We start from the raw sequence: 26,067 nt of genomic DNA, 5'->3' as shown, positions 1-26,067 counted from the left end.
TAACAGTTTTTTTTATACACATGTTGTCCGAATTCAGAACAGAACGATTATTTTGTATAGCTTTATTGAATAAAAATACAATATTAATACAGGAAGTGTCCTCAATGAAGGCCTTGCTTTGCACGAAACGGTGAGGAATGTGCCATCGTCTGGTTGTAAAACTGTACTGCACCAACAGCCCATCAATCCAGATCAGCAAAAACTCTTTTTTATGCTTTTTGTTAAGCGGTATGTAGGTTTTGTTGTAAAATATTGATAATTCGAGTTTAATCCTAATTTTAATAAATGAGTTTAATAAACTCATGTTAATGCTTATCTTTCTATAAAAATATAATCTCGGAGTCAAACTAATTCCATTTGCACATTAATCAAAAGATACACCTACATTTTTTTGTCTTGTTTATCCCAAAAACAACGAAATTTGAGGGGAAGTTTTTTCAAGTTTTAGTTTGTTTTGTGAATGAACAGTAAGATTATACAAATATTGCAAAGATGAATAAATCATTTTATTGAGCAATGCTTATGGGAAAGAGTGCTTTTAATATTTTTAGACAAAAGCACACACACGAGCTGCACACTTTCATGACAACAACATTTATGACAATTACACAGACAACTGATCATTTTGTCCATTGACAGCATATTTAAAAGGGTTCATATTTCCTCCTTCATCAAGTATTTAGTCTACCATCAAAGTCACTGTGCCATCAACATAAAATAATGTTTAACAAATTACAACACACGTATCAAACTTTATACAGTTTGGGATAAAGTGGTGTCATTTTTTGCATAAGTATTTTTTTCTGTTTTTTAAAGCTTATAGAAGCGATGACCTTCATCTTCACTGTGGCTTCATTGAGATTCACATGTGCCGTACAGACATCAAGTTCATTAGGACCAGAAGGAAAGTACAAACTAAGACCTCATGATAGCCTCATGTTGTGCTGAGTTACTCATAGACTTCCACTAAAAGTTATCCTACGAACAAAAATTCAAATACGTAACACATTAAGTCTAAAGAAGTTTTAACAAAGACTCTTGATTATCACACAAAAGTAAATCAATCGAGTGAAACTAACTGAGCAGTTTGATCACTTCACATAATGACAGCAATCTGAGATTTTGTATCTTTATGACTGACATTAGTCAATATAACAGATAATACACTTGCATATTTACACATCTACAGCAAACCACCTCTTAAGATTCATCTATTCAACTTTCCCTTTTTAGAAAATAACATTTTTCAAACTTTTCTTGTTTAAAAAAATGATTGAAATACAAAATTAAATAATCCAGAGTAAAAAAGGCACACCCTTGCACAGTGTATATATGTCCATTTTTCAACAGGTACAGTACAGTAAAATATTTAGGATTACTTTGCAAACAATATTTCAGAAGAAGACATATCACTATATCTATATATTTTATAATACTAAAGGTCTCTGGGATCACACAAAAGTTTAATAATGATGAAAGAGAGAGAAACAAACAAACAGACAGACAGACAGACAGACAGACAGAGAGAGAGGGAGAAATATTAATAAAAAGACCTATAGAGTTAGGCAGATTTCTCCCACTCTTAACAGTGCAACTCAAACACTTTATACAGATTCAAGCATCAAAATAGCGCAGACACAACTGCATTCTCAATGAGAGAATGGCCAATTGTAAACTTGCTAATTATTACTGTAAAAAAGGGAGGTACAAAATATGCTTTATTTTTTTTAAAAGTCCTCTAATTAAGAGTTAAACAAACAAAAACAAAAAACAGGCAATGTTTTGTCCTTTCAACTAGGGATACAAAAGTGACAATGCACACGTAACCCATCAGGTGCTTAACACGTTCTATGAATCACTACTATTGCATGACCCCTCTTGAGTCAGTGGTGAAACTGGAATCAGTTGCATAAACATTTTGGTGCATTAGATCATGTGCAAAAACAAGATTTATACTAAACGTTATTGGAGTCAATTGCAAATATTGAGCTCCTGTGCAAGACATTACACTGCACAGCAGGCACCTCATCGACATCCAATTGAATGATTGGAGCTTTACTATAAATTCTAAAGTTGCATCCATATTATGCTTAGTAAAGGGATTTAAAGGTACAGTCTGCAGCTAAAAAGCAATAGTGCAATGAACACTTACAGATAATTATGCTCCAATTCATTTAATGCTAACTCTTAGGGATTTTTTTTGTTTTTCAGTCAACATAGCCTATTTTAGAAATATTATTTGTAACTGGACATTTAAATAATTCATTTATCTTCAAAGAAACATAAAAGCAAAATCAAGCAGCTTTAAAAATTCCAGTATGATAATTATACCACATAGCTGGTCACAGACAACACCACTTGATTTCTCAATCAACAATATCTAACACAAGTGTATGGAACAATATTTTTCTATGTAAGTATTTAATATATATATATGACACGTGTATCCCTTATCAACAACGTGGAGCCGTAAACCTACTCCAGAGGAACTGTAAAGAAACTGTAAACAAAATCTTGATAGATTTTTAGAGACGTGCTCTTCAGTAGGGATGGGAGAGAGACACTGGATCCATGACCCACAACAGGAACTCATCCAAGGATATGAGAGCTTTTAAGTGACCACCTTCATTATCACTGCAGCCAGCAATGCATTTTATCCTCTGACAGTGCTTAGGACAGAATGGTGGTGATAAAATCATAAAATCGCTTGGAGTATTGCTCAGGGTTTACGGTTGAGATTTCTGCCCCTGCCTGATAAAGCAAACGACAGTTAGGATTTAGAATAAATTCAGCACGGTGAAAATAAAAAATTGAGTTTAGTAAATTTTGTAACTGTGTTTCTAACTCTTACCCCATGTTTGACTGTTTTAGCTGCGTGGGCTGCTTTTTTCTTGGCATCGTATGGGGTGAGAATGTCAATGACTGCCATAAAGTAGATTTCTTTTTTAGGAGCACCTGTAGGGTAGAATATTTGCTTTATATGCAAGCTAAAACGGCAAAAAAGTGATTAATGAATGAATAGTACAATTTATGTCTGCGCAATATACATATGATATATAAAATGTCATTTTTTTGTGATTCACAGTTTTCTACATAAAATCATCCGAGCATTCTGTGAAAATATAACCCTGATGATGATTCATTGAAATCAATGATTAAAATAAAACTTTGATGCTCCTAATCTCATAATTGTGGGATTATATCCAGTTTATCCTAATACACTTACTTTATGATGATACAAATCCTTTTAAGTCACCATGTACTATGCTAATTTAATCCCAAAGATAATTTGTGACTTTTTACATTGACTAATGTCATTTATAGTCGTGCACATACCGAGTCTGTATGTGCACCACGTACATTTTCATTACCGGTAAAAACCATAAATATATAGCTACAATAGTTGCAAATATTTGAAACACAAATAAACTTTTCACAAATTCAAATGACTTCATAGTTACTCACTTTCATAGCTCTTGATAGCATATACATCAATGGTCGGATCAAACTCTCCTGGACCCAGAGGTCTGTTGCTGTCCAGTGTGTTACTGGGACTGTCTGGGGGGGAGCCGGTGGCCCCTCCATCACTCTCTGTTGCTTCTTCCTCCACCGCATCATTGTCTTCACTCTCCTCATCAGGCTGTTCCTGCTCCCCTCGATCTACATCATGAATCCCCACCAGCAGACTGTAATCCATCAGCTTCAGCTGGGCCAGAAACTGCAAACACATTATTCATCTTTTTTAAAGGATTCATCTTTTTTACTTTTTTATAATTAGATGAACGTTTAATTCAACTGAGAGGTATTAGGTAATGAGTATGTTTGGGTAAAAGTTTATTGAAAAGTTTTTGATAGTTTACATTTACATTTAGCAGACGCTTTTGTCTAAAGCGACTTACAAGTGAGGTAAACAATAGAAGCAATGTTAGCAACACAAGAACAGCAATACATAAGTGCACTGGAAATAGTCTCTTTAAGTCCAACACAGTAAACATAGACAAAGGATTGTTAGTAAATTATTATTTTTTTAAAGAAATGTAGAGATAAAGGGAAATAGAAAAAGTAAGTCTGTTATTAGGAAGTGAGGTAATGGCGGAAGAGATGGGTTTTTAGCCGAGTCTTAAAGACAACTAAAGTGTCAGCAGATCGTGTCACGATCGGCAGATCACTTCACAGTTGTGGAACTGCTCCTGAGAAGGTACGCGAGTGTTTTTTTCCCTTTTTGAAATGGGGCAGAGCGCAGGGATCAAGAGGGTATATAAGACGCTATAAGTAAGTAAAGGTAAGGAGGTGCTGCTGACCCAGTGGTGGTTTTAAAGGCCAGGAGCAGAGTCTTAAATTTGATGCGAGCTGCTATTTGGAAGCCAGTGTAACTTGACAAAGAGAGGAGTGACATGCGCCCTCTTTGGATCATTGAAGACCACTCTTGCGTTCTGAATCATCTGTAGAGGTTTGGTCGTGCAGGATGGAAGCCTTGCCAGTAGAGCATTGCAGTAGTCCAGCATGGACAGGACAAGACTAGGACTTGCGTAGCATGCTCATTTAGGAAAGGTCTAATTTTCTTAATATTGTAGAGGATGAATCTACAAGTGCGAGCGGTGCTGGCAACATGCTCCGTGAAGCCAAGCCGATCATCAATGACCACTCCCAGGTTTTTGGCCGTCCTGGAAGGCATGATGGTAGAGGAACCTAGCTGAATGGAAAGGTTGTGCTGAATCTTCGGTTCAGATGATATGACAAGCAGTTCTACCAGAAAACTCGAAGATAGGTTAAGAATTTATTTAACAGTAGTTAGCAACCAAGGCTGGAATGTAACACAGTATAGTTCTTTGGCGTAGGCCCCGACCATAGTTCAAATCTGGGGGTCACGGATTCTTGCGGTTCCTGTCTGAAGATGAAGACAGGCCAGAATCTAATCCCCCTCGAGTATGGACGGAACCAACCTGGTGATGGTGGTAGGGAGGGTGGGTTGTAAATGCTGGCATCAGTATCTGCGAACGCAAAGACAGGTGAGGAGGAGGCTTATATACTCTCAGTATTAGGGGTGATTGATTGCGCCTTGTGAAATGCATGACGTAACATTCGAGTTTCCTGGTAGAACTTGCGCTACGCTACGCTAAGCTAACATTTCTGTCTTCGCAAGGTTAAGCTGGAGATGGTGATCCTTCATCCAGAGTGAGATGTCCCTCAGGCATGCCGAGATGCGGGCAGAAACCGTGGGATCATTAGGGTGGAATGACAAGTGGAGTTGAGTGTCGTCCGCATAGCAGAGGTAGGAAAAAAGTTTTCGAATGACAGAGCCAGGGATGTCATGCATATCGAAAAGAGCAGCGGTCCAAGCACAGAGCCTTGAGGCACCCCGGTATCGAGACGTTAGGGTTTGCTTTAGTTGCTTTACTGCAATACATTCATAGTGACGTGTTTTATTCAGATTGATCTAACGGAAAGTCGTGTCGTAGTAACGAAAAATTTGATTCAATTATTCGTGACCATGGCACAAAATTCCTTTTTTGTGCCTTGAGCACGAATGTCTTTTTCGTGTCACTCGCACAAATTTCTATAAATAGATTTTCGTGTCCGTACGACTTTCTTTTTCGTGGCATTTTATGTATTGTTTTCTCCTATTCTCTTACCATTGTCGCTTGGGGTTGGGGTTAGAATCAATTTTTGTTACACAGACATCCTTACCGAAATCCCAACTCCAGGCGAGAATAGTTTTAAAAGCGGAAGAAATGCATGTAGACACCAATACATAAAAGTACATCCTAACCCAAACCCCAAATGTAACCCCTTAGCGACAATGATTTAAAATAGGAAAAAAAGAGAAAACAATACATAAAATAACACGAAAAACAAAGTCGTGCCACTGACACGAAAAACTATTTATAGAAATATGTGCAAGTGACACGAAAAAGACATTCATGCTCAAGGCATGAAAAAAATTGGATGAATTTCGTGCCATTGACACAAATAAAATAATAAAAATTTTGGTGACTATAAAACGCCTTTCTGTGACATCATGTTGCTTATCTGTATTGCCTGTAACCTCGGTGCCTTTAAGCCCATATTAGCAGTTGAGCTTAACACTATTGGCGTCTTGTCCTCAGTTGCTCTAGCACTGGGCTAGCAACAGCAAGGTCAATGGGTTTAATTTCTATGTAAAACTGATACTAACTGTATCTCTCTCTCTCTCTCTGTGTGTCTACCAAATGCATGGAATTAAGTGGAATTAAACTAAACAAAGCCAACAAATAAAACAGGGTTTGTACCTCAACGTCATTCTTCAGTTTCTCCAGGAACATTTTTTTGTTCTCCCCATCGATGTGGATTTTCTGACCGTCATTGATGAAGTCATTGTCCTTGTATGTTGGTAGCTCCTTGGTCTGTTATTGACAGAGAAATAAAATGCATCAAAAGCAACATCTGTAAGTTGAAGCTTGACTTATTTTGCTTAGCAAGTACAATAAGATGGTGATGTTGACATACAAAACCATACATTCACATTCTGATTTGTTAACAGACACCACAACTGACATGACACTTTATGACAGTTATAATGAGGAATGCATGTAAAGGTGAAGCTTATAAAACACAGAGACACCCACTAGGCTTAATAGTTTTTGCTTAAAAAGTGTTTGTTTAAATTGTTTTTTAACACATTACTTTAGCAATTCTATTTCACATTTAACTTACATTTTAAACATTTACCACTGATATAAATGTCAATATATTGTAAAATGAACCAAGCATCAAACAATTAAATAGTAAATATTCTTTTAGTGTGGCTGGCTGGTTGCCTCCTGTGGACATTTAGAGCAACAGGGTGTGATTTAGATTTCATTACTGGAGAGAACAAACAATTAGGGCAATACTTACAATTACAGTTTGCAATAATTACAATGATTAAACTCTTAAACTGAGGCTGTTTTCCTAAATGCTCCATTCTGCAATTATCATTTTCAAGCCAAAGTGTGCAGTTAGAAATTAAGCTTATCTCTGGAATCTGCTTTTCATGCATTTCATTTAGGGTTAAATTTGTCTAACATGGACCACTGATGAATAACAGCTGACGCATTCATTAAACGAATACCACACAATGGGTTATTTCTGCAAAATACTGATGGAAAAAATCCCCAAAAAACTCCTTTACTTTGCATGACCTTTACAATCCATAAAAGGTAAAATCTACAGTATTAGGCATATATTCGGCTGTCATCTTCAATCCAAACTATCAGAACACTGATCAAAAGATCACTATATTAAAAAAACCCTCTATGGCTGAGCAGAACATGATTTAAATGTTGAAACACAATCCCAGTTCTTTTCAGAATTTAATCAGATTTCCATTATTGAAGGAGTCACAAAGTTATTTCTGGAACAACTTAAAGGATGATCCCTGGTCTTGGGTTTATGGTCCCTTGTGGGATCCCGAATGTCCATGGCTTTCCTGAGGCAAAATGTAGGATGATGCATATTGAAGAAGAAGAACAGGGCAATATGGGACAGTTTTTTGCTTTTGTGTCCTTACGTGTCTTATGGCGCAGTAAAAGCGTGTGGCAATCCGGATGGTTTGTAGTTTTTGGCTCATGCGAGATTTGGACGGAGCCCCATCCTCAGGTGGGCGTGGCTGCCAAGAGAAGGGAAGTAAGATGCAAGCAGCTTCACTAAATCAAGCAGCCACAAATCAGTGGAGCTGGTGAGCTGAATAATCTCTAGACAACTTCAGGCAATTGTGAGAAGGGTGAGAATACTTCATTTTGTAAAAAAATCTGCCATTAGAAAGTTCATAAAAAATACAAAAAGGAAACATACATGCATCAAAAGAACACACCAAAAGATGTAGTATAGTAACATGGCTGTTGTACAAGTGAATACACAAAACGTCATGGAAAGATGATAAGGAAATCACAATTTAGAAACAAAGAAATCATTCAATAAAATTCAGTGACACGTGACAATAAAATCTAGTCTGTATATGAAACAGATTTACAAATACACAGCTATATTTGCCCGGATATCATATACAGCATTAGAATGAAAATAGAAAGTCTGCCATGGAAGAGAAATAAATCAATGTAGAAATATTTCATCATGCCAGTTATAAGATTAACATGCATAGTAAAAGAAAAATACACATGCATATAATTCACATGCCCTTCATATATATAAAAAACACAAGATCAGGTTTGCTTTATGTGACTGTACATACTGTGTAAATACTGTTAGCATAGGCCTTTCTAAATTCACAACAGGTTTTTTTACAAAGTAACTCAAGTGTATACGGGTGATTCTCACGAAACCATTGAAACACCACGGCACTAATGATTTTAGCTTTAAAATGTGTAATATAGTAACATTAAAAAGCATCAGAATTAACACAATACTGTGTTCTACCTTGCACAATGTGTGATTTCAACATAAGAATTTATAATTGGAAATTTTATCTCATTTTCTGCTGAAATTCTCATTACCGCAATGTGTCCAGCTGTGTTTGAACATGCGTTATGTTGTAATTTAATCAAATTAACACAAAAATATTAAGAAAAAAAATTAATGGATGTTTTGCTAGACTACTTTAGATGACAGAAAAAATATTTACTGAATATTCATGTATAATAATAATGAAGAAAAATTAGGAAAATGATGTGTCCATGCCTGATGTTCTCATCCTCCGCAACACTTTTTGAGAACAGTTTAAGCACACATACAGAATTTTAATAAAGTTTGATTTTGAGTGACCAAGCACATGGACCAGTTACTTCAAGATGGCTACCAGGTAAGATCATTTTTTTACAGTTAATTTGAAATATTGTCTTGTCAGAATGCTTAAACGACATTTTGATTGTCATTACCGCAACAGATGCTTATTAAATGTTAATTTAATTAATAGAAGCATAATACTTTGATTTTAAATGCATGTGCAGAATCTCCAAATTATGTTCTTTCAGGTTTGTCATGTCATTTTGAAAATATGTCAGTGTTGATGTTTTCTGACTGTTGCGGTAATGAGATTTTTAGGACTAATTTTTTAAATTATGTTACAAAAAGTTTTAAATGATAAGTAAAAGTTTTTAAATTAATGTTCCCATTTACTCCAGACTTTGTTTTTCAATGTCTGGTGGGAAAAAAAGTAAATGTTAGCAATTTTTACATTTTCATGCTTGACATTTTTAAAACCAAGTTTTCGTGAGAATCACCCAGTAGATTAAAGAAAACAATTGTCATTGGCCAAAAACATTAAATCCATTATATCCAACATTAAATGATTATTTGCAATGATTCATACCACCGCACTCTTAATATAAAACAACACAGGATATCACCATATAAATGTCAGATTAAAAAATTACTCCAGTGTTTTATGAATGTGCTGCATACCAAAAATTAAAAGACCACTGGCATATAATACCATGAATCAAATGAAACCAAGCAAACACTGCATTGAAACAAAACACAGATAGTTTTTTAAAGAATGGAGAATGCAAAAAATGTGAACTTTCACACAGGAGAATTGTATTTTGAAAGTTTATTAATACACACCACACATGAATAAGAAGTAGATGTTCAGAAACAGTTCTTTACATTATTTGCAAACTCAACATGCAATACATTCAACATGCAAGTGTGAGGTCAATTTATGAGCATCTTATATGAACATACACTGGCCCTCATAGAAAACCCTTAGCTTGAAAGCTCATTTATGCACAATATAAAGGAAATAACATTACCTTTTCTTTGTCACTAGCCTCTCTGGCCACTGTGGATCCCTATAAAAGTTGTTCACCAAAAAAAGAAAAAACTTGATATCAGTCACAAAGGTCCTTAATATATAAACACAACAGGCTGGACCAGATATCTGATAGGTCTCTCAGTGTCAATGCATTGGGTCTGTCAACTAGTAGATCACATTACTTCAGTTGCAGTTTCTTTCACAGCCTATGTTAAAGGCGGGATGCATGATCCCTGAAAGCCAATGTTGATATTTGAAATCACCTAAACAAACCCTAATAGAATCTAGACCTTCTTTTGATAGACCCGCGCCACACATACGCAACCCAAACAACGATGTCGGTTAGTAGACACGCCCTTTACTGCTGATTGGCTACAAGTGTGTTTTGGTAGTCGGCCCGACTCCCTTTTCCAAAGAGTTTTTCAGAAATCGTGCACTCTGCCTTTAAAAGATTAGTCCATTTTCTTTATAAAAAATCCATATAACTTACTCACCACCATGTCATCCAAAATGTTGATGTCTTTCTTTGTTCAGTTGAGAAGAAATTATGTTTTTTTGAGGAAAACATTCCAGGATTTTTCTCATTTTAATGGACTTCAATGGACCCCAACACTTAACACTTAACTCAACACTTAACAGTTTTTTTTCAACGGAGTTTCAAAGGACTCCAAACGGACCCAAACGAGGCACAAGGGTCCCACCCAGCGAAACAACTGTCATCTTTGACAAGAAAAATAAAAAATATGCACAAGAAAAATATAAAATATTGCATTTTAAACCACAACCTTTCATCCATCTCCAGTCCTGTGACGCGCCAACGCGACCCCACGCAATACATCATCACGTCAAGAGGTCACGGATGATGTATGCGAAACTCCGCCCCAGTGTTTACAAATGTGGAGAAAGAGGACCGTTCCGACATTGTTGTATGTGGAATGATACTAATTAATGTCTTTGTGTCAGTTTATTGTTTAAAATGGTCCGCAAATGTGCGTTTTATATATGTAACACGTGACCTTTCCACGGCATTACGCAATTACGTGAAGTCGCGCTGGCGCGTCACAGGACCGGAGATAGATAAGAAGTTGTGGTTTAAAAGTGCATATTTTTATTTTTCTTGTCAAAAATGACAATAATTTCGCTTGATAAGACCCTTATGCCTCGTTTGGGATCATTTAGAGTCCTTTAAAACTCTGTTGAAACTGCAATTTTAAACTGCATTAAAACTTACGTGTTGGGGTCCATTAAAGTCCATTAAAATTAAAAAAAATCCTGGAATGTTTTCCTTAAAAAACATAAGGAAAATGAACAAAGAAAGACATCAACATTTTGGATGACGTGGTGAGTAAATTATCTGGATTTTTTTAAAGAAAATCTGTGAAATCCAGGCTAGAGTCTCATAATCTAATAATGTTTGATTTTACTCACTAATTTCACTTTAATTTCAATCTTTGACACAACCTTACTCAGTCAATATTAAAGATATATCAAGGTCATATTGTCACAGAATGTTCTTTATATTATGTTGGATGATTTTATGTAAAAAAAAAAAAAACAGTAAATCACAAAGAAAATACTTTAACTAGGTTTTAAAATTTAAAATGATTAGGAAATAAAGTAAAACCGCAAACTGGAGTTCACAAAGAAATGACAATGCAGGCCACATGAAGCTGAGATACTCACTAATAACAATAAACTGATTCAGGTGCTGAATTATATTAAACTTGTTTGTCATCACTCACCTTCAGGTCATATTTTTTGTAAACAGGCAGCCGATGGCTGAAAACATTGCGAGTGACGATCATGTAGGTCTCATCTCCGTCCACTGTGAGGCGATACATGCCCAGAAACTGCGGGAGCAGTGTGTTGCCATGGCACTCGACTATATACTACGGGGGCAAGTGCAATAAACACTTCAGTTCACAGCCTGAGAGACACATTTTATCACCATTTCTAACACAAAGACCTATTAGTTTCCTCTACCTGGTGGTATTTTTTCAGAATGTTGTGCATCTCAGCTACATCTTCGCTGGTGATGATCTTGATGACATACTTCTTGTTGTATGAAGTGTGAAAGCGAGCTCCGCTGCGGCCCTGAGCGTCGCTGGGAATCGGGGCCCTGCGTGTCAGAGAATTCTGCCGTGGAGAAAAAGAGCGCTTTGAATGATTTCACACTGCCAACACTAGACAAGCCTGCGCTATAAAACAGTGAAAAGCCAATGTTGGCACTTCTCCTAGACTGCAGTCTGCAGTCAGCCTGAAATGCCAGACTGTGCAGTCTGGGACCTTCTTTTATTGAGCCTCATCACCAACTAAAATATGTTGAAGATTTGATGGCAAAATGCCCAGTCTTCTATTTCTATAGCAAGGAAACGTTTGCTGATTAGCATACTGTACAGAAAGATGAGAGCCCTTGTGTTTGAATTAAAAATGACATCATCTCTAAACAACAGAGGTACTGCTGGTTTACTGTCTGCGCCTTTCAGTGTAGCTGGCAAAAATGAGGTCCCTTTGGTTTGCCGCAATAACCACAATCTGGGTATTTTCTCTTTAATTGTCACCAGGAAACGTCTAAAAACCTCTTGAAATCAATAAAGCATCTGATACATCCAATAATATCAGCAAAAATGAGTGAAATGAATAACAGCACACATTACAGTGCCGTGTATAGTAAGTAATGCTGTTCTTAACGTTTTAGCAGTTACACAACGTGAAATTAATTATGTAGATATGTACATTGGATCATGTAATATGGTTCTTAAAATTGCTTTCACTTCAATGAAATGGTAATGCTGATTCCAACAATCACCATGCTGGGTCAACAATAGTGTAAGTGTAGTATTGAAGTATTCTGGGATATGGGCCAAATCCAATACTCTGTATTCAGCATATGGCATATCAAGGTTTTATGAGGCTTAAAATCTAATCATTTGATCTTTGATAGAAACGTAAAGCATAATATTATTGCACATAAATAGAAAAGCTAACCTGTGCAAAAACAACTTTGTGCAAAACAACTCTTTAACTTTCTGTATCTTCTGTAACTTTATGACATCACTATACAGTAGGTACAGATTTAGGTAAAATTAGAAATGTCCTAAGCTATGTTAAAGGACAAGTTCGGTATTTTACACTTAAAAATATTTGACTGAAATTTGGACATATGATGCTGGCCAGAGAATTTTTGGGTGTTTATTGTATCACCTCCCACCTCTACAAATGGCTCTATAGGTGCACTGGAACAATCCTTCCTAAAATGCATTAAACTTTTGTCTACAAAGACGTGAAACTCACGGAGTGGTCAGGGGTGTTCACTGACATGCCCACACAAAAATCGCCGCAAAATACGCACTCCAACAGGTTTTATCGTAGTTTTTTTCCAACTCCATTGACTTGTATTAGATGTGCTGTGAGGTACGATACTATTACGCGCCGGGAACGTTGTTTGTATTCTTGCATTTGGCAAAGGTGGATTATCGCCACCACCTGGGCTGGAGTGTCTATTATTCAAGCTCTCAACGGAAGAATGTACGGGTGTGAGGCGTTTGGAAAAATAGGTCCACAAGTTTACAACGAATGCTAAAACACCTGTTGGAAAGCATCTTTTGCAGCGATCTTTGTGTGAGCATATCAGCGAACAGCCCTGACCACTCGCTGAGTTTCACGTCTTTGTAAACGAAAGTTTAATGCATTTTAGGAAGGATTGTTCCTGTGCACCTATACAGCCATTATAGAGGTGGGAGGTGATACAACAAACACCCGAAAATTCTCTGGCCAGCATCATATGTCCAAAATTTCATCATAAACAATCTAAAAACAGGGCTTTAAGTGTAAAATACCGAACTTGTCCTTTAAAACCATGGTTAGTGCACCGACATATAGCACCAGTGTGCTCACAGCGACCAGAGTTGGATTCCCGTTTCTGAGGTCCCTTGCTGATCTCGCTCCCCAATATCCACCCAACAATTTCATGTCTACTCTCCACTATATACTTTCTAAATATTGCTCATTAGAAATACCCAAAATGAATAATATCTCATATTTGACCATCAGACACGACTACTGTGACACATAAACTACTATTTCAAATATTATGCAGGTTTTCTGCTTCATTGTCGTTTACATAAAAAGCATTCTGGAAAACTTGTTGCCACACTCTAAAAATGGCTGGGTTGTTTTTGACCCTTAGTGGGTGAATGTTGGACGGAGCACGTGCTGGGTTGGAAGTTACTCTGTGCTGGGTTCAAAATGACCCAATGTTGGGTTGTTGTTATGCACCCATGGGGTCAACTGGGTCAATTTTTAACCCAGCACGTGTTCTGTCCAATATTTACCCATTATGGGTCAAAAATAACCTAGCCATAGAGTGCATAAGTCCACATAAGACACCTACTGATGCATCCTCAATAAAAGACAGTTGAGTTGATGCAAAAAGTTGGAGAACCACTGTCCTAAGCAACATTTAGGAAACTTCCCCAAACAATTTTGAGGAACTTACACGATAGACTCTTTCATAAGGGTGTTTGAAAAGCTTTATACGATAGTTTCCTGCAGAAGTACAACAAATTTGATTTCCAAAAGGACAGCTAGACCCACCTCTCTGAAATTCTCACTGGCTAATGCATACTAGTGTGACAGTTCATAGGAAAAGGAAAGTTTGGTCCTACATCTAAGCATAAGCTGATGTAGCTTAGATATATACTGTATATTTGTTGCCAGACATTGCAAGCTTAAATCTTGCTTTTTTTTTTAAAAAACATTACATTGCATCTGTTTGCCAGTGGATGTACATTTGTAACAGTGGCAGATCTAGATGCATTATACTGGAACAGAAAGTACTGACAGTTTCATTTTTAAATGTATAATCTGAGTGATTCTCGCGAAATTAGACCTATGAGGTGTCATAAAACATTTTGATAAAAAAAGTAAATACAAAATAAGAGTATTAAAATAAGAAGCATACAGTTACAAACATCTCATCATGTACTATTTTGCACATGATTTCAAATGACATACAAATAAAAAAAATTTCCACTTTAAGGGGAAAATTTTCATTACCGCAACGTGTCCATGACTGCATTTGGGTTTTTTGACATGGAAATATTTAAATAAAAAAATACAAAGCTTCAGTGCTTGTTATACTATAAACATTTACAGTAAAGAAACATGTGGTATTTGGTGATCATTGGTAAATGTAGAGACAATAATAAGGAATATAAATGTGTCCCAGACCAATTTTCTCATCCTCCACAACAATTTTCAATCATTGTTTAGGACCTCAAGAAACTAACATTTTCAACAAAAAAAATTATAATGTTGTAAGGTACATAATTGACTGTGACACTCAAGATGGCTACCAGGTAAGCAGTTCTTAGTTTTTCTCTCCAGATAAAAGTTGAAATTTTGTTTGTCATAATACCTAGACAACTTTTTGTTCTCATTACCGAAACATGAGTTTGTAAATGCGCATATTTAATCTATTATCATGTTGCGGTAATGATAATTTTTTATAATGATAATCTAAAAAATGTAAATAATTCTAAGGAAATATTTTTTAAATCCTCTAAAAAAATGGTTATAGTAAGTTCAGACCTTATTCTTATATGTGCAAAAAATGTACTGATTCTGATGCTGGACACCTTTTAAATCTGGATTTAGTGAGAACCACCCATCTGTGTTGTCTCCTGCCTCCTCCAAAATAACCTTACAAACATGTTAACCAGCCAGAAGCCAGAATTTTACACAAATAAATGAAGAGCTCAGATGCAAAATCCTCTGAACGCCATCCTCATAAAAAATTTGAGAATTATATTTGCTGAATGCTTTCGGTACCTTTTATATGTTCATTACATAATTTCACTTTAAATTCCAGCCTCAGGCCATTCAGAAATACCTGTTTGTTGGCAGAATCTGTTAAATGATACAACAATTTGTCAGCAAAGGCGGCACGGAGGAAAGAACTGGATGGATGATGGCGCACGTACCTCAAGTTTTTTTACCAGGTTTATGGAGGTTTACAGAATTTTTTTTAATATCAATGAAATGACTAAAGTAATATTTGGGAAAAATAAGGCATTTCAAGTACTGACTAATAACCTTTACATTGCCATTAACTCTTTCCCCACCATTGACAAGTTATCTCGTCAATAAGGAGAAAATGCTTCCTTGCCAATGACGAGTTTTTACGGCAATCCATATTTCTGCTATTATCCACTAGATGGTGCTCTTACCCAACTTATAAAACACTGAAGCATCCACGGTTCCAAAAACAGTAAATACTTTGTGTATGTTTTGATCATAGCTCTGAATCTGATCTCTAACCCTACAGTCACATTAGCTACAAGAGACAGAGTGACAGGCTACCATTCATTTCCAATAGGAGTGGCCGTTTGCCAGTAACAAGCGACGAGCTCACCATTGCCAAGCAAGGTGGGGCCAAAATAGACAAGTAGGCTATTTTATGCAAATGCTGAGCGATGCGACAACGTGACTGCCAATCGGAGTGAAGGGGCAGCGCGACGTAGTTCGGTGGCTCGAGTCAAAGAAAATAATTCAAGATGGCGGAAAATGCGTATTTCTGTATATATCAAACCCCAAAACAGAAAAAGTTGGGACACAGTAGAAATTGTGAGTAAAAAAGTAATGGACTAATTTACAAATCTCATAAACTTATATTTTATTCACAGTAGAATATAGATAACATATCAAATGTTGAAAGTAAGATATTTTGAAATGTCATGCCAAATATTGGCTCATTTTGGATTTCATGAGAGCTACACATTCCAAAAAAAGTTGGGACAGGTAGCAATAAGAGGCTAGAAAATTTAAATGTACATATAAGAAACAGTTGAAAGACCAATTTGCAACTTATTAGATCAATTGGCAACATGATTGGGCATAAAAAGAGCCTCTCAGAGTGACAGTGTCTCTCAGTGGTCAAGATGGACAGAGAATAACCAATTCCCCAAATGCTGCAGCGAAAAATAGTTTTCTGAGTTTCTCAGAGAAAAATTGCAATGAGATTGAAGTTATCATCATCTACAGTGCATAATACCATTCAAAGATTCAGAGAATCTGGAACAATCTCTGTGCGTAAGGGTCAAGGCTGGAAAACCATACCGGATGCCGGTGATCTTCCGGCTCTTAGACAGCACTGCATCACATACAAGAATGCTACTGTAATGGAAATCACAACATGGACTCAGGAATACTTCCAGAAAACATTGTCAGTGAACACAATCCACCGTGTCATTCGCTGTTGCCAGCTAAAACTCTGTAGGTCAAAAAAGAAGCCATATCTAAACATGATCCAGAAGCACAGGCGTTTTCCCTGGGCAAGGCTCATTTAAAATGGACTTTGGCAAAGTGGAAAACTGTTCTGTTGTCCAACGAATCAAAATTTGAAGTTCTTTTTGAAAAACTGGGATGCCATTTCATCCGGACTAAAGAGGACAATGACAACCCAAGTTGTTATTAGCGCTCAGTTCAGAAGCCTGCATCTCTGATGGTTTTGGGTTGTATGAGTGCGTGTGGCATGGGCAGCTTACACATCTGGAAAGGCTGAAAGGTTTATCCAAGTTCTAGATACATATGATCCCATTCAGACGTCGTCTCTTTCAGGGAAGACCTTGCATTTTCCAACATGACAAATGCCAGACCACATACTGCATCAATTACAACATCAAGACTGCATAGAAGAAGGATCTGAATACTGAAATGGCCAGCCTGCAGTCCAGATCTTTCACCCATAGAAAACATTTGGTGCATCATAAAGAGGAAGATGCGACAAAGAAGACCTAAGACAGTTGAACAACTAGAAGACTGTTTTAGACAAGAATGGGACAACATTCCTATTCCTAAACATTGGTCCTTCTCCAGCTGTTCATTGTATGTACATTTGACTTTTATGGCTTTTTGTTTCTGCCTGTCCCAACTTTTTTTGGAATGTGTAGCTCTCATGAAATCATAAATGAGCCAATATTTGGCATGACATTTCAAAATATCTCACTTTAAACATTTGATATGTTATCTATATTCGACTGTGAATAAAATATAAGTTTATGAGACCTGTAAATTACTCCATTCCTTTCCTACTCACAATCCCCACCGCGTCCCAACTTTTTCTGTTTTGGGGTTGTAGATACTACCCAGGAACGCCCATCAAGCAAGTGCGTGTCGTTCGGTGTCGCTCACTTTTGTAGCTAATGTGACTGGGGCGCAACAAAAGTCCTTTACAAAAATAAAATTATCTCAGCTTTTCGTTCAAAATTTTTTATTTTTCAAGAAATCTACACATATTTGAGAGGGAATAAAAAGAGAACAAATGACGACATGATGAAACCTTTTTTTATGCAGAGGGTCTCTTCTTTTATTTGATATATTGTATGTTTATATATTTTAAGAATACATTTAGAGGCTTTTGCATCTGAGCTCTTTAAATGAAGTTTATTTAACCAAGTTCAGGAAGAGCATGTTCATGTAATCCAACCAATCAGCGCGAGGAGGTCTCTATATATAGCTGTCAATCACATCTGTCCTGTTACAGTTTTCTGCAGCATTCCACCTCCACCCCATCGCCTCACTCTTGGCTTCTACATCTATCCCAGTTAAAAAAAGGGTGGAGTAGTGCTTTATCTCATATTAATGCAAACTTGTGACATCGGATCATGATCGCATCTGTCTATCTATGTTTACATGTTAGAATGCTCAGTCATGTTGAGCTAAAGCGAAAGCAGACTAGATGTTATAATGATTAAACACCACAAATTCCACAGGAATTTAATATCAGATTGGGCCCATTGTCAACCAATACCCAATCTAGAATTTTATTCAATACTGAACCAGATACCCAATACAAAACATCCCTGAATGCAATAGGCTTACAAAGAGGCTGTTATAAAAGGAGTCAATATTTGACATGATAACAAACTCGCAGCTTGTGTGTAAGCAGAGCAGGAAAGAAAACGTTTAGTGTTGCTCATTAAATTAAAATTTTAATTCTAATGTTTAATGTCAAACTGGATAATAGTTACCAAACATTTTTACACAAAACACACATTTTTTATACTAAGGTCATAAATGGACATCATAAAAACATTACCTAACAATGTGTGTAATACTCTTAAGCACTGGTATACCTGATATTCCTGATCATCAATGGAGAATTTCTCCCTCAAATTGCGGAAGACAAGAGGACAGTACTCCTTAAACTTGAAATGGCTTGGCATGTTCTCTCTTTGAGATAAAAAACAAAAGCCAATAACTAACAGAACAACCACACCCACAGCATGATCTGTGTAATTTTAACGGTATTGTCATCTTACTTGTTAAAGAGGTGGTTGTCCACCTTGATCTTAGAGTTGGCTTTGAAGTCATCAGGCATCAGCATAACAGGAATCTGGATGTGACTGAGTTCATTTATCTGAAAAGGAGCAAATCAATAATGACATCAAATTAAAGTGACATTTTAGCAGCTAAAGTATAACAAAAATATTTCCATATCTACCCTACGAGAGAAAGATAAAGGCCTGCTTCAAATTAAATCCAAAACATTTTGTAATTTACAGAGATCTAGCTGCAGTACAGGATCCATTTCTTAAAATGTGCTGCACTGTTGAATCATTGCCAGGAAACAAGCTCATTTCAGTACCAACAGTGGCAGTGAATAACCTGCAGCCTGCGCCAACACGGTAAACATTACTTATGAGGCTGTTCTCTTTCTTTTATATGCAACTAAATAATTTAATACAAGTCAAGTTTTAGCAGCCTTTCAGGGCCAACAGCGCATTCATTCATAGACATTAATGCAAATGACGCTGCTTGGATTGATAGTGACAAATATCTGAATAAGGTGCCTACCTATTAAATGACAAAAGCATCTTTCAGCTAAATGGGTGTACATGTCTATTTGTCATGCATGCTGGAATGTAACCTTCTTTATTTACACTTCACACCTTTCATCATATAAACACACACACACACACACATATGCACACATGCTTTGGCGTGTTACGTGTATGCACAAAGCTATTTTTTGTGTCTTCCTGCTCCCATCTGTCCCTCCCTGTCGCATTGGGGGTGTTGCCATCTACATTAAGAAGCCTTTCACCCAATACACTGTTGTAGGTGAATAAACAGCTTGTGCAAATGTGACCCAGTCTGTGAAATCCAGTATAAAGCCCTTAATGAGATTAGGAGCATCAAAGTTTGAATCATGATTTTAAATGAATTTCAGTCTTTACATCTTGATCTTACTCAGTCAATATTAAATATATCAAGGTTATATTTTCACAGACTGTTCTCTGCATTATGTAGGATGAAATCGCTTTATACTAACCGTCTGTCCTCCACCGTTTAATTCAGCATGATAATGTGGAGATGCAAACACCAGACAAGCAAAAGTAAAAGACTGAATTGACCAATAAGGAAAGAGGCCAGCAGGTTCACTGAGAGCTGCATTGAAGCAGCAGCAGCTGAGAATGAGAAAGGACAAGACAGGGTCAACAGGCCTGAGCTGTTTGGCACAAACCCCCTCATTTATATTGTATGCGATTCTGGGAGAAACTGCATTTGTGTCACTCATTTAAATCCATCTGACCCTATATATAAATGGCATATGTTATAGCAGTGTTCCCCAATCCTGGTCCTCGAGCACCCCCTCCCAAAAAGTTTTAGATGTCTCCTTATTTAACACACCTGATTCAACTAATCAGCCTCCTTCCAAAATGGTAAACATGTCTCCCTAACAAGCTGATCAGGTGTGTTAAATAAGGAGACATCTAAAACTTTTTGGGAGACGGTGCTCTAGAAATTAAATTGTCTGGTGTTAAACGTGCAGCATTATTTGAAGTGGTGAGGTGAACTGAAACAGGAAGTCAGTACAAAACTATCCCCTTTTATAATAACCAATAGCGTTTCATTTATGGCACGCTTCAGCAAAGCCGGAAAAGTCAAATTTTGACACAAATGGTAAAGTGACAAACATTATGTAAGATGTATTATAGCCTGTTTATCTTCCAAAAATAAGTGTGTTCATGTAATTGCATGCAAATATACACTGCAGGGTATTTGGTGTAGTGGCTCTGTACGCCCCCACCTATTTACACTTGGTTACATAATCAAAGTACAATTTCATTTGGATAAAGCCATTTGAGAATAATCAAGAGAGAGTCCAGAGGCTTTTGCGTGGGAACAGACTGTGTGTTTTCTATGCAGGAAATCCATTGTGAAACATATGCTAAGATAAAGGACAATTTCATGCAATTTTATACTTCCTTTTAATTGTATTTCACAATCACACCTAAATTTATTCCATCGCTGAAGCCTGTTATCTGAGGAGAGAGACTAGCACATTAGGCTCATCAGTCAGTTTATATAAGCCAGTGCTACTACGAATTCACATCAAAGGCAGCTGACAGTGTAGTTCCTTATGGGCTGTAGAAATAGGCTGAGTGTATTTTAGGGGTTTGTTCCACTTCAATTTCTAGTTAAGGCAATCATTCGTTTCAGCCATTAAAGAGCACCAATGATCCGATTCATAATTTTTCATTCCCTTTGGTGTGTAAGTGTGTATTAGTACATTAACGATATGCAAAAGGTACATACACAAAGTAAACGATGACGCGAACTGTCATCTCCAACATAAATCTCTTTTCTTGGAATGTGTCCGAAACCGCATACTGTACTGTAGGTACTAAAGTAAGTACTAAAGTAAGTACCTACTTACTTGCCGTTAAAACAGTAGGTACTGTTTAGTATGAATCCTGGTGTAATGAACGAGATTCGGACGTACTACATCCGCCATGTTGCTACATCACATTACATTCGTCGACATCAAGTCATGTCATTCCAGCGCGAAAACAGCCACATGCCTCTTCTTCTTCGTTGGATAACTCCTCTCCTGGGGCATCATGGGATAGTGAAGTGTCCATCGTATGCACACTGCAAAATCTAACCAGTAGTAGTAGGTCATCTGGGTACTTTTCGCATACTGTTTTTCGAATACTACTCGCCTCGCCTACAGCTTTCCGCATACTATATAGTATGGAAGCAGGTGGTTTCGGACGCAGCATGGGACTACAACAAACACACAGATTTTGGGCAACAGTTTACTTCCTGGTATTGGTGACGTAGACTAGCCTGGGTTTCCCCATGCTGCCTTGCTTGCAAATTTATTCACGCTGCAAGTCTAGCATAGAAACTATGGACCTTTTTTGCCACTGAAATAGGGAACCAAGTACAGAACGGCGAGGGGGCAGCAAGACAATGACGATGTCTATGCGACAAACCGAAGCAGTTTTGTTTATCCAACACGGCAGCAGACGCGAAGTTACTTTCAATGTAGCCTTAGATAGTGTTCTACGTAGTGTTGAACGCAAGTTTATTTAAAAAAAAAAGCAACTTTTGGCGTTAAACAACTTCATAGCCAAGAAGGATGTTTGGATATGGCAAGACATGATAGCCACTGAGTTTTATTGGACCAACCTGCTAGGCATTGTCGTCGACGAAGTACAATTAACTTATAAATGGTAAGTGGTATTTATTAATATCATATTGTCATTATGCCTGTACTGTGCTTCTCACGGTGCCACCAGTTGTGTTGCTTTTTAATATTTATATACAGCTACTGGTTTGGTTGCATAGCTTTCAGCTGTGTGCACATGTACCGAAGTCGTTTACGTTAGAATTTATGTCGCTCTACATACGTCATCTGCTCTAATTGAAACGACTGGCAATGAGCTACATACAGACACATGTGATAGACATTCGTAGCGCCCAATAAACGGCTCTGGGCATCGTAAACCACGCCTTAAATATGAGAAAAAGAGCATATGGTCCCCAGACCACGTCTTATTCTTTATGAGACTGGTCTGGTGTTAGCCAGGCTAGATGTAGACAAGATCGACATTTTCATAATGTCTCTCGCTTCAGACTCATAGCCTGTAAATTAACCCGTGTTGGCACTGCATTTTGAGCGAATCTTTCAAACATGGTAAGGAGCGTCACATTTCCGGGGGACGTCAAAGGTATTCAGGCCAATCACAACGTACGATTAGCTGGCCGATCAGGGACACAGACCTTTTCAAATCTGTGCGTTTCAGAAAGGGAGTGAAATTTGGAGCTACAAAAATGTATAGTATGTAAAAAATAATGTGTTATTTTAACCATAAACCACACAAACACATTGTATTATACCAAATACACAAAATAACGTCGTTTTTTTAGCAATGAAATAGGTGCTTTTTAAGCAAGTTCCTTCACCTTAAGATATACCTGTGAGACTCTTATCATGTCATGTTAAGGTAAAGACAGTTCACTCAGCGGCCATATTTGGAATGTCTCTGGGCACCAATTTCCAGTCATGCAAGTACAACTCATACAGGGAAACACCCAAATCTCAAAAACAGTTGCTCTAGATTAAGTAACAATAGTGTATTTTATTAGGAATGAAATGTCATAGTAGTAGTAACGTATGTGAAGTCTAAAGGTAACAGACAGTTGACTGTCTCTCAATGGGATTTAGGGCTGGGTGATATGACATATTATGAAGATAGTTTCGATAAATATATAATTTATGTATATATATTAAATATTGTTTAAAAGTATGATTAATATGCCAAAGACTGCACTACCAGCCAATTTCATTCCCATTTTAAGTCTCTCAAGTAGCGGATACCTTGTCATTATTAAAATGCCGATTGCAAGTGACATGAAGGTGAAAATTGACCTGAATTAAACAAAGGCTGGTAGCACAACCAATCTCTTTCATCGAAATACATATGGAGTCTTGTCAAAATCAAGCTTTTAGGTAGATCACCCAAACCCATTCAGCCAACATATTTAGCATTTCCATTTCACCCATACATATATGTATGAGTTCCTTGCCTCTGCTCTTACGTAAAAGCTTATGAGTCAGTGCTGAATGAAAGGATAAAAAAGCTATGTAAGGGGAAAAATGATAGAAGAGGAAAGGATCGGTGGGGATTAGAGGAGAGAGATTGAGTTAGAGATTGAGCCAGTAGTGTGAAGAATCATAAATACATATGAAGAACATGGTCCAAACAAAGGCAAAAATCAGCATCTACAATTCGATTGCTGTGAAAAGTAGAAGGCTATGAATTATATGTCGTGAAGGGAGTGGCTCTATTGGCCTAAATGTTAAAAATAGCCTAAACCCAGAGGCAGTATTCCCAAGCACTGCATGAGATCAAAAGTTGTATTTGACATAGTGCCAATAAATTCAAACATCCAAGATGGACAAAGAAAAATGTGTTAATGATGTTTCAGAGAACAAGCTTGTGGGAAACTCTGATTCATTTTAAAGCTTAAGTTGTGATGTTATTCTACATCTATATGCAATGACTAAAACAAATGATGAATGATATAAAAAAGCCAAGAGTTTTTCGGATTAGAAATTGTTTCATATCTTTTAGTCTCCAGCACAGATGAGAACATTGTAACAATTTCTCAAAAAGTGAACCAAGATTTTGGGATAGGCTCCAACCCCCGCCACCCTGGTTTAAAGAATGGATTGATGGATGGATAATGTGGATGGATATGGCCTAGTTGTTAAATATATGACCTACAACGTAAGCCAAACTGTTTTGGCAGCTGATGCTACAATAAATTACTGTCAAATGACAGGAAATTATGAAAAGCATCCTTAACAGTCAACACTGTCAAATGAATCCTTGGTACCGCAATAATACATCAACTTTGTTTATTCCTATTCAAATTCTGATAAGCCATAGGCAATAGGATACAGGATGTTTAGAAGACCAGCGGTTGAAGAGAAACTTGAAAAAAAAAATATATAGGATAGTCACTAGTGTGTGTTAAAACATTATTTATATACAGATATTTAAAACGTATTTATTAAAACCACACTGAACCGACTGCACACAAGAGACAAACGATAGGTAACACATAACATTTTTGTGCATCTTCTTATGCTTGTGTATCATCAGACACTGATGCTCAAATTCCCTGGAGATCAATTAAAGCTTGCCAGATACCTGGAAACATGTCATTCCCATTGGGAAATCATGCTTTAAATGTACCTTGTTGTTTTAGGTTTAGAAATTCTTTGTCCAACGGTTGGGTGTTGGTCAAAAGCACAACATTTGTAATAAATAATAACTGTTACTCTGTTAGTATCTAGAAAATAATAGCAAATCGTATCATGTTGTTTTATTGCAACGTTACGAACTGACCTAAATTACAAACAACACTGTCTGCAGCCTGTAGTTAGTAATTCAGACTCAAGCATCATCTGTCACGCACCATTGCATGAAGGCTGCAACTAGGTGCGCGTGGAGAAATACCTCAGATGTATATGACGACAGTTTTCGAGGCAAAAAACAGCAAAAACTGTCACATGTGCTAATACAGCATCACTGGTGTTATAAACCCGTAACAAAATGTAACCTTACCGAGTGGTTCACTCCCCACATTAACACGCTGAGGAGCGGGTCGCTGGCCCGAAACAGCTTCACCTTCTGCGACACGAAATGTTTCTTCCTGGTTTTGGTTTTGCTGGCGATGGATGCGGCGAGGTTGCTGGCTGCAGAGGCCATGTTTAGTTAGCAGACTCGGATGAATGAATTAAATCGCTCTTTGCGCGTGGGACTATGCGCTACTAGCGCGCGATGTCTTGACACGAGCTGTTGACAATCCGCAGCGTCCGGTCGGGTCTTCACATGCAATTCCCTTTCTCTTTTTAATGCACCATGTCCATGCATCCCTGTGCCAACACGGTGCAAAACTCTCAGCGGTCCACCAACGCAAAGCCGCTAACTGCTAGCTGTCATTGACGTTAGCTTGAAGGTTACAGTTTACTGGATGTTTGCGCTAACGTTACCGACCCACAGCTTTGCAAACTAAATTTTAAGCTCACCATGAAAGGCATCCCAGAAGCGCAAATGAATGGTGTCGTTATCCGTCATGTGGCTAATCGTTAAATCTAAACATTATAACAGAAGACGCGTCTTCCGATATAAAATGCGGATATTTTATACAACATCTCTACAAAAAGTGTGCCGCCTGATTTAAATTATAGCGTAAACCCGTTTTCCCCACAAAAAATCCCTGACAGATCTCTCAAAGGCGAATGAAATCAATTAAAATTTCACAATATATCGAAAAGAAATTGGCCCTGCTGACGGAGAGCTGGCATCTGAGCTCTTCACTGCAGCTGGATCACGCTGACAGTTATGGCTTAGCTCTGCTCAGCACCTGACACATAAATTTTGCGTTTCACGTACAGTTAAAAGCTTGAACCACTCCTGGATACATAAGGTCCAACAGTTTATATTAAATGTTTAATAAACCCAAAATCT

General features: G+C 37.3%; 1 protein-coding gene across 2 annotated transcripts; it reads right to left on the bottom strand.

The window, feature by feature from the left end:
• Positions 1-484: 484 nt before the first annotated feature.
• On the bottom strand, positions 485-25,953 carry pip4k2ab (phosphatidylinositol-5-phosphate 4-kinase, type II, alpha b). 2 transcript variants are annotated; one of them, XM_055202280.2, is made up of 11 exons: positions 25,162-25,953; positions 19,054-19,151; positions 18,868-18,964; positions 11,714-11,866; positions 11,473-11,619; positions 9,729-9,767; positions 7,529-7,627; positions 6,270-6,383; positions 3,466-3,718; positions 2,852-2,955; positions 485-2,751 (listed from the first exon to the last, which is right to left on the bottom strand). In XM_055202280.2, exons 1-11 carry the CDS (start codon positions 25,303-25,305, stop codon positions 2,671-2,673), a joined length of 1,329 nt encoding a protein of 442 aa, XP_055058255.1. In that variant the 5' UTR covers positions 25,306-25,953; the 3' UTR covers positions 485-2,670. The 2 variants fall into 2 exon arrangements, with proteins under 2 accessions (XP_055058255.1, XP_055058257.1); XM_055202282.2 differs by lacking the exon at positions 7,529-7,627 and having other exon boundaries at positions 25,162-25,952.
• Between the last annotated feature and the right edge of the window lie 114 nt (positions 25,954-26,067).

The sequence above is a fragment of the Misgurnus anguillicaudatus genome, chromosome 2, assembly GCF_027580225.2.
Source record: "Misgurnus anguillicaudatus chromosome 2, ASM2758022v2, whole genome shotgun sequence".
Taxonomy (NCBI): domain Eukaryota; kingdom Metazoa; phylum Chordata; class Actinopteri; order Cypriniformes; family Cobitidae; genus Misgurnus; species Misgurnus anguillicaudatus.
This window is presented reverse-complemented; position numbering and strand designations above follow the sequence as displayed.

Excerpts from the sequence above, each read along its gene's own strand:
- pip4k2ab (XM_055202280.2), bottom strand. The coding sequence starts at position 25,305 with ATGGCCTCTGCAGCCAGCAACCTCGCCGCATCCATCGCCAGCAAAACC. Across the intron at positions 19,152-25,161 it reads TGTGGGGAGTGAACCACTCG|ATAAATGAACTCAGTCACAT; the intron begins GTAAGGTTACAT and ends GCTCCTTTTCAG. Across the intron at positions 11,620-11,713 it reads TTCTGAAAAAATACCACCAG|TATATAGTCGAGTGCCATGG; the intron begins GTAGAGGAAACT and ends TTGCCCCCGTAG.